This window comes from Hippoglossus stenolepis, chromosome 9 (genome assembly GCF_022539355.2).
Source record: "Hippoglossus stenolepis isolate QCI-W04-F060 chromosome 9, HSTE1.2, whole genome shotgun sequence".
In the NCBI taxonomy this organism is placed as follows: Eukaryota; Metazoa; Chordata; class Actinopteri; order Pleuronectiformes; family Pleuronectidae; genus Hippoglossus; species Hippoglossus stenolepis.
In genome coordinates this window covers 9852280-9863941 of record NC_061491.1, presented here as the reverse complement: position 1 = coordinate 9863941, position 11662 = coordinate 9852280, and the positions used below count along the sequence as shown (strand labels likewise).

Sequence of the window (11662 nt, the reverse complement as noted above, 5' to 3'; positions counted from 1 at the left end):
TAGATAGTAAATAGTGGATATGTAATCATTTTCAATGCCAGAGCACGGACGTCACCCATGACGTCACCAGTCCTCAGGAACAGTAACTGCCACAAAGATGACGGATCTCGCCCACGAGGCCCCATGTCATCTGAACTGGTTCTGCAGAGAATTTAAGGAATGTGATCAGATGCTTTTATCATGACACTAACAGCTCACTCTTTGTCAAGTGTTCCTTTAGGTTTTAAATGAACAGGGGTATAACACAAGGCTGCCCAATTCCACCATCACTCTTGTGAGTAGACGCAGGACAGTGAGCCATTGAGTGTCATAACAAACCAAATAGATAATACAGCTTTGCCTTAAAGCTAATGTAATTACACATTTATTTTTTAAAAGCATCTTGTTTTCATCTGAACTTGAGAAAATGCAATTTCTTTAATGAGCTATTCATGACTGCCATCTTGTGGCAGCATATGGTACCCACATTATACTACAGTCAAGTATTTTGAATTTCTTATTTCAAAAGATGCTGAGTTCAGGGAAACTCTGAACATTTGGAGCAAAATTCTAAATGTAAATCAAGATTAGACAGATATTGAATGCGTATACCCATGTCTAAAAAAGCTACAAAGACCATTAACACATTAAACTTTTATCACATCTGGAATAGAAAACCTCATTTGGAGACTCTACATTGAATATGAGAATGAATGGTTGTTTGTGTCTGTATGTTGACCCTGTGATACGCTGGTGACCTTTTCAGAGTGGACCCCACCTCCCCCCGAATGTCAGCTGGGACTGGCTTGGTATTCAATGAGCATTACATCTGTGGGAACAACATTTTATTGGTCCAACTTATCAAAACCATGAAAAAAAAACAGAGATGCATATGTCATTTTTTATGTTATTAGTGATTTTATGCAAGTGTTGGTACATAACGGTTAAACTGCTTTACATCTTCCCAGTGAAGCCCAGATGCAGGGGTTTCTGCTACTTTTCCCTCACTCCGTCAAGTCAGTGTTGTTGCAGACACGAGAGCATCAATCTCCTGTATGGCCTTGGATGTCCTCTGAAGAGCTTCAGCAATGGAGCTCTCACTCACTGGTTCATGAGTCCCCTCCTCTGCAGAAGGACATTTCTGCTCCACACATGCTTTCTCACCTCTTTGCAGGTGGCTATTCTCCAGAAGAACTGAACACAGGGTGTTAAAGTGCATAACAAAAGGTATTGCCAACATAAACATGGGTAATATGTAAAATCTCACAGCAACAAAATAAATCGCTATTGTGTGAATCGCTCTTTGTGCCGTCGTCTGAGTGCTGAAGGATACAGTTGAACCGTTGTATCTTCTCCACTTCTGCAGCTACAATATCTGACCTGAAGGACATGCAACAGATCACATTAGACACATAACAAAGTATCCAACTCACAATCCAACAAATACCAAACGAGCGACCAGAAAAATAAAACTCACAGGTTTTCTTGTCTCTCTGTAACAATCATTTGATGCTCCACAGGTGCAAGATTTCCTTCAAGCACTGCAGGTTTAGAAAAATGTCTGCCCTGCAAACAAAATACCATATTAATATATCTTAGAAGCTGGAATACTGTGGAAATACTGTAGATATGAACAACTACCTCTATGGTCCCTTGCAAGCAGCTGAGTGTTGCAGGGAGCGTCAGCGATTGTTTGGCCTGGTCATAGCAGGTGAGGATCCTTTAAAACAATGACGTGATGGTTGGAGACTTAAATAAAATAAAGCGATGACATTGATCTTACCGTTATATACGGTTCCTCACCTGCTTGCACGATTCACAATAGAGCATATGGAGTAGGCCTGTCCAACTACATCTGGTGGAAGGTTATTCAGATGGTATGATATCTCTTTCACCTGCGAAATAAACACAAACAAATAAGTTTTCCTTGTGCATTTATGGAAAAATGAAAGAAACTCTATTGGCTTTGTGTTTAGCTTCCATATCAACAACGGGCCATTTTTAATACAGTGGATCAGACTGTATGAAAGCTGCATGATGAAAGACTTACCCGCCCTGACTGCAGCTCAGGGCGGTGATGGGTAAAATAAGTGTTGAGGACACCGTTAGAACGGATCACTGATCCATCTCCTGGAGAAACCTCCATGACTGCGACAGCTCCACTCAGTATCCTGCACAAGAGACAGGTGCACACACAGTCACTGTGTAGCTATACATGGGATTCGTAAATGAGAAAAGTTAAGGTAGAATGAAAATAACACTTTAAACACCTAAGTGTGAAAAAATGCACCGCTTGTTGTTGCCTTTACAAAATCAAGTAAAGCTGAATGAAACACATATTTTGCCTATCTCCTATCATATACACTTCATTTCAATGCTTCTTTTGTTCAAAGTAAACTACTGTCTTATAATTATAATATTTCATTATTATACCATCTAATTCATAATAGTCAGAATAATATTCTTTGTTTGTATTATACAACAAAGTACTTCACAAGAGGAAAACAATGAAATAAATAATTCTAATAAATAAATAAGTAAATAAATAAAAAATATATTTATTTAAAGAAGGGATTTAAAAGCAGTAAGAGATGAAGCATTTCTGATCACAGCTGCAAGGTCATTCCAGAGACCATACTGCAAAGGCATATGCTTTTTGTTATGTTACATTTGGAGTGGTGGTGCTCTTTCAGAGATAAACAAATTAATATAGCTCTCTAAGGATCATGAAATCTACCTGTAGGTGACTCCTTGACACCACATCACTTTCATCAGCTCTGCTGGAAGGTCCTCATCTTTACTCTTCCACCTTAAATACATGAGGCCAGAAGCCCAAATCAGTTACTGAGCATCAATAAATAATGCACAACATGCATCTTAATCAGCAAACCTGTGTCTGTGAGGGGACAGACATGTGAGACCCAGTGCCTGAGGTAGACAAGACCTTCTCTCTTCACTAGATATGTCAGACATGTTTATTTTCCTGTCTGCTTGGGCAGAATAACCGGATCCAACCGCTGCGACTTCTTTAGATTGGGAGACACGCGTCGTCCAGTGGTGGAGAGCTAAGGAGAGAGGGTAGCGCCACATGGGGGCATAAGCAAAGCACGAGTGATGCTGGACCACTGTGGTGGATTGGTACATCGCCCCTGGCTGGGAAGAGAAGAAACAAGAAAGGAAATAGTTCATCAAAGATGAGACGTAAGCAGGAGAATGTGTTTAAGAAGCATGACCTTTGTCTGAGAAGGGCTGACAATCAGAGAACAACTGATCTAACTGACTCATCCCCTGTGTTTCCTCTTCTCAGATCAACCTCTTTGGTCTTTAGTGGTCTGACAGATCAGATCGCTTACATGCTGCTGCCGGCTCGCCCTGCGATCCGCTTCCCTGCTGAAACTCTCCGCACTCTGCTGATGATTCTGAAACTGGCTGAGTCTGCACTGGAACTCGATGGAGAATTCTTCTCCTGAGGGCGACAGCATCAGCGTAGCTCGTCCCTCCTCAGACCGGATGATGGTTTCACCTCCAGGCCCGAGCTCAGCTTCACAGGAGGAGAACTCAGGCCACATCACATCCGAGTCAATACTGAAAGACTGCGGGTAGAACATTCAGATGGCAACATGATTCAGACAGCAGCGATTTGAGGGACCAACAGTGGGATAGGAAGTGGTGTATGGTACCATCTTGTGTTCAGCAGGGACGAGTTCCTGTGGCAGGTATGGTCGACTTGCATATTTATTCCTAAACGCCAGAGCAGCTGTCATCAACTCCTGCAAAGTGACGGCAGCACGTTGAATACACGGAGGTCAGCTGTTGTAATGCAGAGAATAGCCTGGTCCTGACATGTACCTTGTAGGAGCTGATGGTGAACCTCGTCCTCTGGCGGACCCTCTCTCTGGGCTGCAGAGGATGCAGGGAGGGGTCGGAGGCTTTCACCAGCAGGAACTCACCGCCGCACGGGGACACTTGCAACTGGGATCCGTTCACGTAGCGGACATCCACCGACTCGTCCTCAAACAGGATCATGGAGCTGACACTGGGGTCGGTCTCCATCTTCAAACTACCTGGACAAGAAACGCGCTGAAAGTCAAAACACCGTGATGACGCGTCAGTCAACGTCATCACGTGGAGACGGTTGTTGTTGTTGGCGCGCTCGCAGAGAGGGAGAAAATCGTACCGGAAGTGCGTTATAATGTTAATAACTTATTGACTGTACATTGTATCACTTTTTTTTTTGTTTGACAACCACATTCTTAACAACCAGCGGTACAAACAAGAAATAGATTTAATGTTGATATACTGTGTTTAACTTCATCTAACTGTGCAATTCTGTCAAACTCTATATATTTTATATTTTTTTAATTTCTACTTATTTATCACTTTTACTATCCTTTCGGCTGCTGTAACGCGATAAATTCGGCTATAGTGGGACAAATAAATGAATATCTTATCTTAATTCAATGCCATAATTAAAAATTAATAAAGAAACAAATAAATAACTTGATAATATTTAAATGAGTAAATGCCAAAATAATACATAAATTCATAATAAATACATAACAAAACCGTTTGGTGGTGATATAGGCTTTCGTATATTTCTACATTTATTTACGCATTTATTATATGTAAAGTCACTTATTTATTTATTTATTTATTTTTGGCGATTTCGGCCCCTGATAATCTGATCTCATTGTACTAATACTGACAGCAAAATGTTTTTTTAAATGTTATTATTGATTCAAATGATTCAAATATTTAATAGCCATTACCCTAGTTCTTCATGTGACCTCTGGGAGGCAGCAACACAGCGCAGCAGCGTCCAGACTCTGTCAGCATCAGGGAGCAGTAGAAGAAGAAGCCAGTCGCTGAGCTCGGACTCTGATCTCAGTTCTCACCGTGAAACCGAGACTCGTCCAGTCAGTTCAGATAAAGAAGTGACGCTCCCATCTGCGATGTTTAACCCGCCAGTCGGTTCCTCCACAGCCACAGACACGCCGGAGCTGCAATGAAAGTGCGTCTGTCCTCTTTACGTAACCTCCGCTCCTCTTTGAGCTCTGCTTAGCCTGTAGCTAGCAGCTAACGTTAGCTATGCATCGCAAAGCATCTCGTCGCTGTGTCGGGAGCTGCCGTCTGCTAATGGTCAAAACAGCCCCTCTGACAGCTGTCAGCCAGCTTCCACCTGACACTGATGTTAAGCATGAATTTAGTTGAATTTTTATTCTTGAAGATTTTGCTCAGTTGTTATTTTATGCTGTTTTGCAACGTTAACGTTCGACAGTTTCGATACACACTCTAACGATGCATCGCGCTTAGTGTGGTAGTGTTGTGGCAGCTGGAGAAGCCTCGTCCTCCTGCCTGCACCTAGTTTCTGTTTGTTAAACTGCTAGTGTCTGTCACCTCATCTATAATGAACACTCTTATGTTGATTCTATTCAAAGAGCTGGGCTTGTTTCTGTGGTCACCATTTGTTAACATGTTGTTGTCCGTGTCCTTTCAGTATCTAAAGCATCACCAAGATTCATGTGAACATAGCAAATACTCAAGTCAAGGTGTTCTGTGACTTGTCAGGCAGGGGCCTCGTCCTTGTGGGCTTCATGCTGTGGTCTGCTGAATGAAGTCATGGGTACAGGGGCCGTCCGAGGCCAGCAGCCGGGGTTCGGGGCCGGTGCTGGACCCTTCAGATTTGCACCCAGTGCGGGATACTCCACATACCCGCCCACCAGCTCAGGGAGTCCCAATCCTGTATGCAAGGCCTGTGGCCAGGCCTTCTCGGTCTTCAGGAGGAAGGTAGGTGCTTGGATGATCTGTGCCAGTAGAAATGAATTGATCTGCTGACTTAATGAGATTGAAAAAGCTGCATGTGTGGAAGCAGATGAAGATATTAAATAAATACTTAGGAGTATGAATTACTTTGGCTGTTGGAAACTGAGCAATCAAATTTTTGCAGAGTAGATTAAGTGCATGTTTTTATGCATGTCTACATTTGTAATGCTGCCTGGCCAGTGGACCTAAAACTAGGGCTGAAGTTAGTCTGTGATAAATCACTCTCTTTTTGAATATATCCCTGAATATTTTAAATTGTAAAGCAGTTCAGTTGAAACTGAGGCTCTGTGGAGCTAAAATTAATTTAGCTGTTATTTTAATTCACACCCAGAGGCGACACGTTGTTGTTGTAATCACTGTGCCATTCTAGAGACAGATGGACAACATACTGGTTCTGTAATATCGTCTTCACTGATGATCCAGTGGCTCAGAGGTCTCATTCTGTCTGAACCTTATGCTGCACTCCATCATCGTGCCAGTCTAATCCCATGTCTTGCATTTATTACTATTTGATGTTTGTCACGTAAAAGAAATGAGCTGCCTCCTGTTTCTGTGCCTGGAGAGGTAGAGCAGATGTGAGTGACTCAAAAATGCAGGAAAGGTCTACTGGCATAGATATTCCAGTCAATCAACATGACTGTTTTCTTATTTATTCTATAATGTCACAGGTTAGTGAAAATAAAATAAAAAACATATAAAAATGAAGGGCAGATACACTTGTTAATGTTTGATGTATCCTGATGATGACAGGGATTTTTAGCCGTAATGCGTCGTAGAAAATGCAAAAATCTCCTCATTTACATCATCTTGGTTCCTCTCTCTGTTTTTTTTCCTAGTATATTTGCTGCGACTGCAAGAGGAGCTTCTGCTCGCTGTGCTCCGTGCTTCAGGAGAATCTGCGCATTTGTGCCACATGCCATTTGCTGAAAGCCACAGCCTTTCAGCGCCCTCGGCTCATGCGTCTACGAGTAAAAGACCTGCGGCAGTACTTGCTGCTCCGCAACATCCCCATCGATACCTGCAGGGAAAAGGATGACTTGGTGGACTTGGTGCTCTGTCATCAAGGCATTGAGGAGGAGGAGGACCCTGACACGGGCAGCTTGCACTCACGTTCCCTGTATACCCCTTCTACCACACAATCTGCCTCTGAGCTGTCCGCTTTTGTCACCTCTCAGGAGGAACCGCTCAGCAGGAGTGATAGCTCTGACACCAACCAGGTCAGGACCAACTCATAACCTACACCACAAATCGACCAAATATTTGTCATTTTCTGCTAAGAAAGTTAAGATTCGTTTGGCCTGTAGGCATAACAGTTACATTAACAAGAGTCCACAGCTCATTAGGTTAATTCTGCAGATGTTAAGAGTCCTTGAATTGATGGCATAATGCACTGTTTGTTGAGCTGCTATAAATGAATAATAAGGAAGCACTTAACTTCACTCTAGACAATTGTGTTTCGTTAACCAACTAATTGGAAACTGAGTTGGATGCTAGAAAGCAGAGAGGCAAAAGGTAAAAGAGAGAACAAGAAGTTCTGCAACTGGCAATGAAAGGGGAGCTCGTCTCCAAGCAGCCAGGATCCACTATAAATACTTGTACTTGGCCTGCTTAGGGAGCAGTAAGCTTTTCTATGAATGGAAGGGAGAAGGCATTGTTCCTCCTCAGGTATCAATGGCTGAAGAGTGTCTAATCCTAATCCTTAGCTAACTGGCTTGCTCCTTGTATGTAGTACATTCTAATGGTTGTTGTTGCTGTTGTTGTGTCGCAGGATATAGGTGACGCAACGTCTGTGTCTCTCCTCAACGTGGATCCCAGTGAACACACCCCTGAGGTGATGATATTTTTATTGATGATTTTGAAATCATTTATATGGGACAGACACATTTCATTTCTGTTGCTGAATGCTAATGTGCAAGAAAACCAATGTAAGGGCTGAGAATGAGATGCTAAGGCTAAGAACCTTTTGGCTGGATCTGTAACCACTTTCTCCCCGGCAGCAAAAACTGCAGTGTCTGCAGATTGCGGAACTCAAAATACTTTTTCAAATTTTCAAACTTAAATTAAAAGGTGTTTTTTTTTTTTACATAAAAGCATTAATAGAATAAACAATCTAAAATGTTCAGGTTAAAATCCTGAATCTTTTAATAGTGTATTATTTGTTTTCTGGTGCTTTAGGTGAGTCCTCAGACGCGGCGTCGGGCCAGAGCGTCGCTCTCGGACATTTCCAGCTTGAGGGACATAGAGGGCCTGTCCGTCAGGCAGCTGAAGGAGATCCTGGCCAGGAACTTTGTCAACTATTCAGGGTGCTGTGAGAAGTGGGAGCTGGTGGAGCGCGTCAGCAGACTTTACAGAGAGACGGAGAAGAACAGGAAATCATGTGGGTACTATGAACCGTGAATAAATACTGTGTGTAGAGTTGACACTGATTTCTTATTTATTAGTTGATAGCTATGAAAAAGCATGACATTATCTATCATAGTATGTATGAAGCCAAGTAGAAAACAGATTGATATAAATATTTACCCCTACCATGTACTTTCTGTGCACTTGGTGATTGACTGATTTGTGTCTTGCAGTGGAAAAAGACAGCAGTACTGTAACCACAGGTAAGCTGTCACCCATCTGTTTGAAATGTCCTAGATTTTTAACCTCAGAAACCTATTACCTTACTTCTGATGATATTATATCCTGTAGGTATTAGGTAGGGGTGTAACGGTACATGTATTTGTAACGAAAGTTCAAAACCTTAATATCATTTCAAACATTTTCTCTGAACCCAGCTCAACCGGGTAGCGTATACACACACTCTAATAACAAATGGCATAGGTGTTTGTATAGCAGCCAATAAGTGGCCCCACTCTTTAGTGAGAACACTGGTTTTCGCTCTACCAAAAACATACCGAACAGTGACCTCAAAACACAGAGGTACATACCAAACTGTGATTTTTGTGTTCTGTTACGCCCCTAGTTAATAATAATAATAATAAAAAAAAAAAGAATAATTTGACTTACCTACACTGAACACACGAAGACACAAGCAGAATCATTTCAATGAGTTTATTCGCCCAGAATGATGATGAAATGTCTCTCGCTTGCTTTACTCCTCCCACATTAAAGTGGTGGCCTTCCCCCCTCCCATCTGCAACGGTGCCATCGGAGGTAAGGCTTATGGATTCCTTGCCACCGTTGCCATGGTCACACTTAACCATCTCGTGGTCCGCCTCTCCATTGTGTGAGCAGTGTCACATCTGCATCATATCTGTGCTCGTTGTGAACCTGTTCTCATTCGCTTCCCCCCCCACCTTTCTTTTTAAATCCCTACATGTGCCCCTCCCTCCCTGTGGAATGGCATTTCCTGTGAAGGCTGATTTTATTGAAAATGAATTTTCACTTATCCCACTAAAGAACTTTAATTTAAACGTTTTAGCTAAGCCATGCTCCAGGAGCATTGATCCACCATGGGGGTCGCTCTCATAAGGTCACGTGTTCAACGTGTGGAGCTAATTATACTGAGAGCTGCAGTATGTTAGCCGTGTACATTCACTCTCTTACCAGCACGTCTCCAGCGATAAAGGCTGTGTGGTTGTCATAGAAACATCTTGACACATAACCACAGCAGACGTTGACATTTTTCAGGTGATTGTGAGCGTGACCTGCCCAAGATAAGGCACGCTGGATAAAATGAGTGGATTTGTCAAGCTGCTGCTCCTTGCCCCTCCACAGTGCATGAAATGTCACGGTTATTCTTCACTGTGTTCAAAGCAGTTTCTCAACATTTGCTGTGACCGCTCTCTGTCCCTTGTAGACGGCGTGAAGGGTCCACTGACGACCCAGGACGACAACCTCTGCAGGATCTGCATGGACGCATCAATCGACTGTGTTCTTCTGGAGTGCGGTCACATGGTCACCTGCACCAAGTGCGGCAAGAGGATGAGCGAGTGCCCGATCTGCAGGCAGTACGTTGTGAGGGCCGTGCACGTCTTCAAGTCCTAATGCACTGCAGCGCCGCAGCACGTGCTTCAGAGTTGCAGCTCCGACTGAGACTGTACCTTAACTCAGCCATGCAGCTCACAACCTTTGAATCCCCAAAAGACTCATTTTTGTGGATGTCTCATGTTTGTATTGACATTATTTGCACATTAAGAGAAATGTGTTTTTATTAAGAATTTGACTCTTTGCTTTCACCAGTGGGCAGAGCGTAGGCTCATACCCTCTTGTGACTCATTCCTCAAGTAAACATATCTATAATCTGTGCTCATTCCTAAGTGTCAGTTTTGCTTTTCTTACAATTTTTCAACACAAAGAATGTGAGGCACTCGGCAACATGCAGCCTCGTTTTAACACAACTCATCACCCTCAGATCAGCCCATGAACTGTAGCTGGCCCTCAACTCTGAGTGTTCTTTAGAGCACTTCTCTTTTACAGCTGCTGCAAGGGAATACATATCTTAGTAACACTGAGGACAGACACACACTGAACCTGAGCACAGGAGAGTTAGTTGCCAAATAATGGGTCACACCCAACGCTCACCCATTGTCTTTTCCCTCGTCGACTGTGTGGGCCAGTGTGTGACTGTTGGTTGTTTGAACAGAAAGCACTTTGTTCACTCTCTGTGTGTGTGTGTTGATGCACCACTGCTCACAAACTGCAAACCAGGAGCAGAGGCTGAGGTAGCGCGTGTTTTTATTCAAGTCAGTGTGAAAAGAGAAGTAGAAATCATTGAGCTTGTGTTTGCTTTTCAAGTTAAACTCTTTCCCAGCCCACAAATGAGCAGGTGAGGATTCCGATGACTGCTGATGATGAAGACTTATGATGAACTTGACATTACATTTCTTTTATTATCTTCACTGATTTGCTTTTAAAAAGATGTTATTGTGATGCATGACATGTTGAAATGATCATGCAAACTCTTGCCATTACAGCAATACAGTAGTTAACCTCCTCTGCCGTCACCTCTGTCCTGTCTCTGCACTTACATGGAGACAGGACACAACAACCGGTGCTAACTCATCCCTTCATCCTTTACCATTTTCCAGCTGAACTGTGGATGTGAAACTGAATGTTCTTTTTGTCGTCGTGTTTTGTCGGGAGTGGAATGAAGTGTCTTAATGCTTTTCAGTTGATTCTCTCTCATGTAGGAGTAATATATTGAACTAACTATTCAAAGATATAGCGCGAGTTAACGGACACCTGTGGTATAGAAAGTATATAGAAATAATGCTAATGTACATTTGCATATATTGACTCATGAGATGTGTATATATATCTATATTTTTTTCCATTTGATTTCAAATTGAGTAATCGGAGATTGTGGGATTGGGTTAGTTTATTATTACAGAGTTATGTTTAATCTGCATAGGTTTGCTTGAACTCTCTGTCCCTCTTGAACCAGAGCATGACAAGAACCCAAACCCCTTCGACGCTGGTTATGTTATATTCCACCATCTTCTCCAGCTGCAGAGCTCTATTTCCTGGTTTTACATTCCCCTGCTCATTTTAGCCGTATCCGTCTCTCTACTGTACCCACACAAATTCAACGTTGCTGCTATTACAGTAAAGATGTCCCCCTACAATCATGAAGAGGAGCAGGTTGCACTTTTAGTTTAGTGAGGGTATATGTGTGCAAGGTTTGTCTTTGTATTTGGGAATGTCAAACTTTTTATTTTGGTAATTAAAGATTTAAATAAAAATTCCGTTTTTGTATTCATGCATAACATAGTGTCCCTGCATTACCTTGGATCGTGTGATAATTGACATCAAACATAAAATATTTTTGGGCAACAGAGGAATTTGTTTTTAAGGGTGAACCCCCCCACCCACATTTTCTGGTTTTAGCTTGTGACATTTAAACCATGTCATT

General features: G+C 42.4%; 2 protein-coding genes across 5 annotated transcripts; one reads left to right on the top strand and one right to left on the bottom strand.

The window, feature by feature from the left end:
- Window positions 1-408: 408 nt before the first annotated feature.
- Window positions 409-4119, bottom strand: c9h5orf34 (chromosome 9 C5orf34 homolog). Of its 3 annotated transcripts, XR_004697509.2 has the most exons (12): window positions 3829-4119; window positions 3660-3749; window positions 3333-3572; window positions 2870-3132; window positions 2717-2788; window positions 2030-2150; window positions 1783-1874; window positions 1621-1699; window positions 1457-1545; window positions 1313-1359; window positions 938-1173; window positions 409-808 (listed from the first exon to the last, which is right to left on the bottom strand). XR_004697509.2 is itself a non-coding variant. In XM_035165660.2 (11 exons), the coding sequence occupies exons 1-11, from the start codon at window positions 4099-4101 to the stop codon at window positions 992-994; spliced, it is 1548 nt and encodes a 515-aa protein (XP_035021551.2). In that variant the 5' UTR covers window positions 4102-4119; the 3' UTR covers window positions 810-991. The 3 variants fall into 3 exon arrangements, 1 of the variants encoding a protein (XP_035021551.2); XM_035165660.2 differs by lacking the exon at window positions 409-808 and having other exon boundaries at window positions 810-1173; XR_004697511.2 differs by lacking the exon at window positions 409-808 and having other exon boundaries at window positions 1078-1173; window positions 1457-1540.
- A 672-nt stretch (window positions 4120-4791) lies between these two features.
- Window positions 4792-11492, top strand: rnf34a (ring finger protein 34a). Of its 2 annotated transcripts, XM_035165661.2 has the most exons (8): window positions 4792-4990; window positions 5548-5766; window positions 6639-7019; window positions 7571-7633; window positions 7978-8179; window positions 8379-8408; window positions 8920-8961; window positions 9608-11492. In XM_035165661.2, the coding sequence occupies exons 1-8, from the start codon at window positions 4985-4987 to the stop codon at window positions 9793-9795; spliced, it is 1131 nt and encodes a 376-aa protein (XP_035021552.1). In that variant the 5' UTR covers window positions 4792-4984; the 3' UTR covers window positions 9796-11492. The 2 variants fall into 2 exon arrangements, with proteins under 2 accessions (XP_035021552.1, XP_035021553.1); XM_035165662.2 differs by lacking the exon at window positions 8920-8961 and having other exon boundaries at window positions 4793-4990.
- The last annotated feature ends 170 nt before the right edge of the window (window positions 11493-11662 follow it).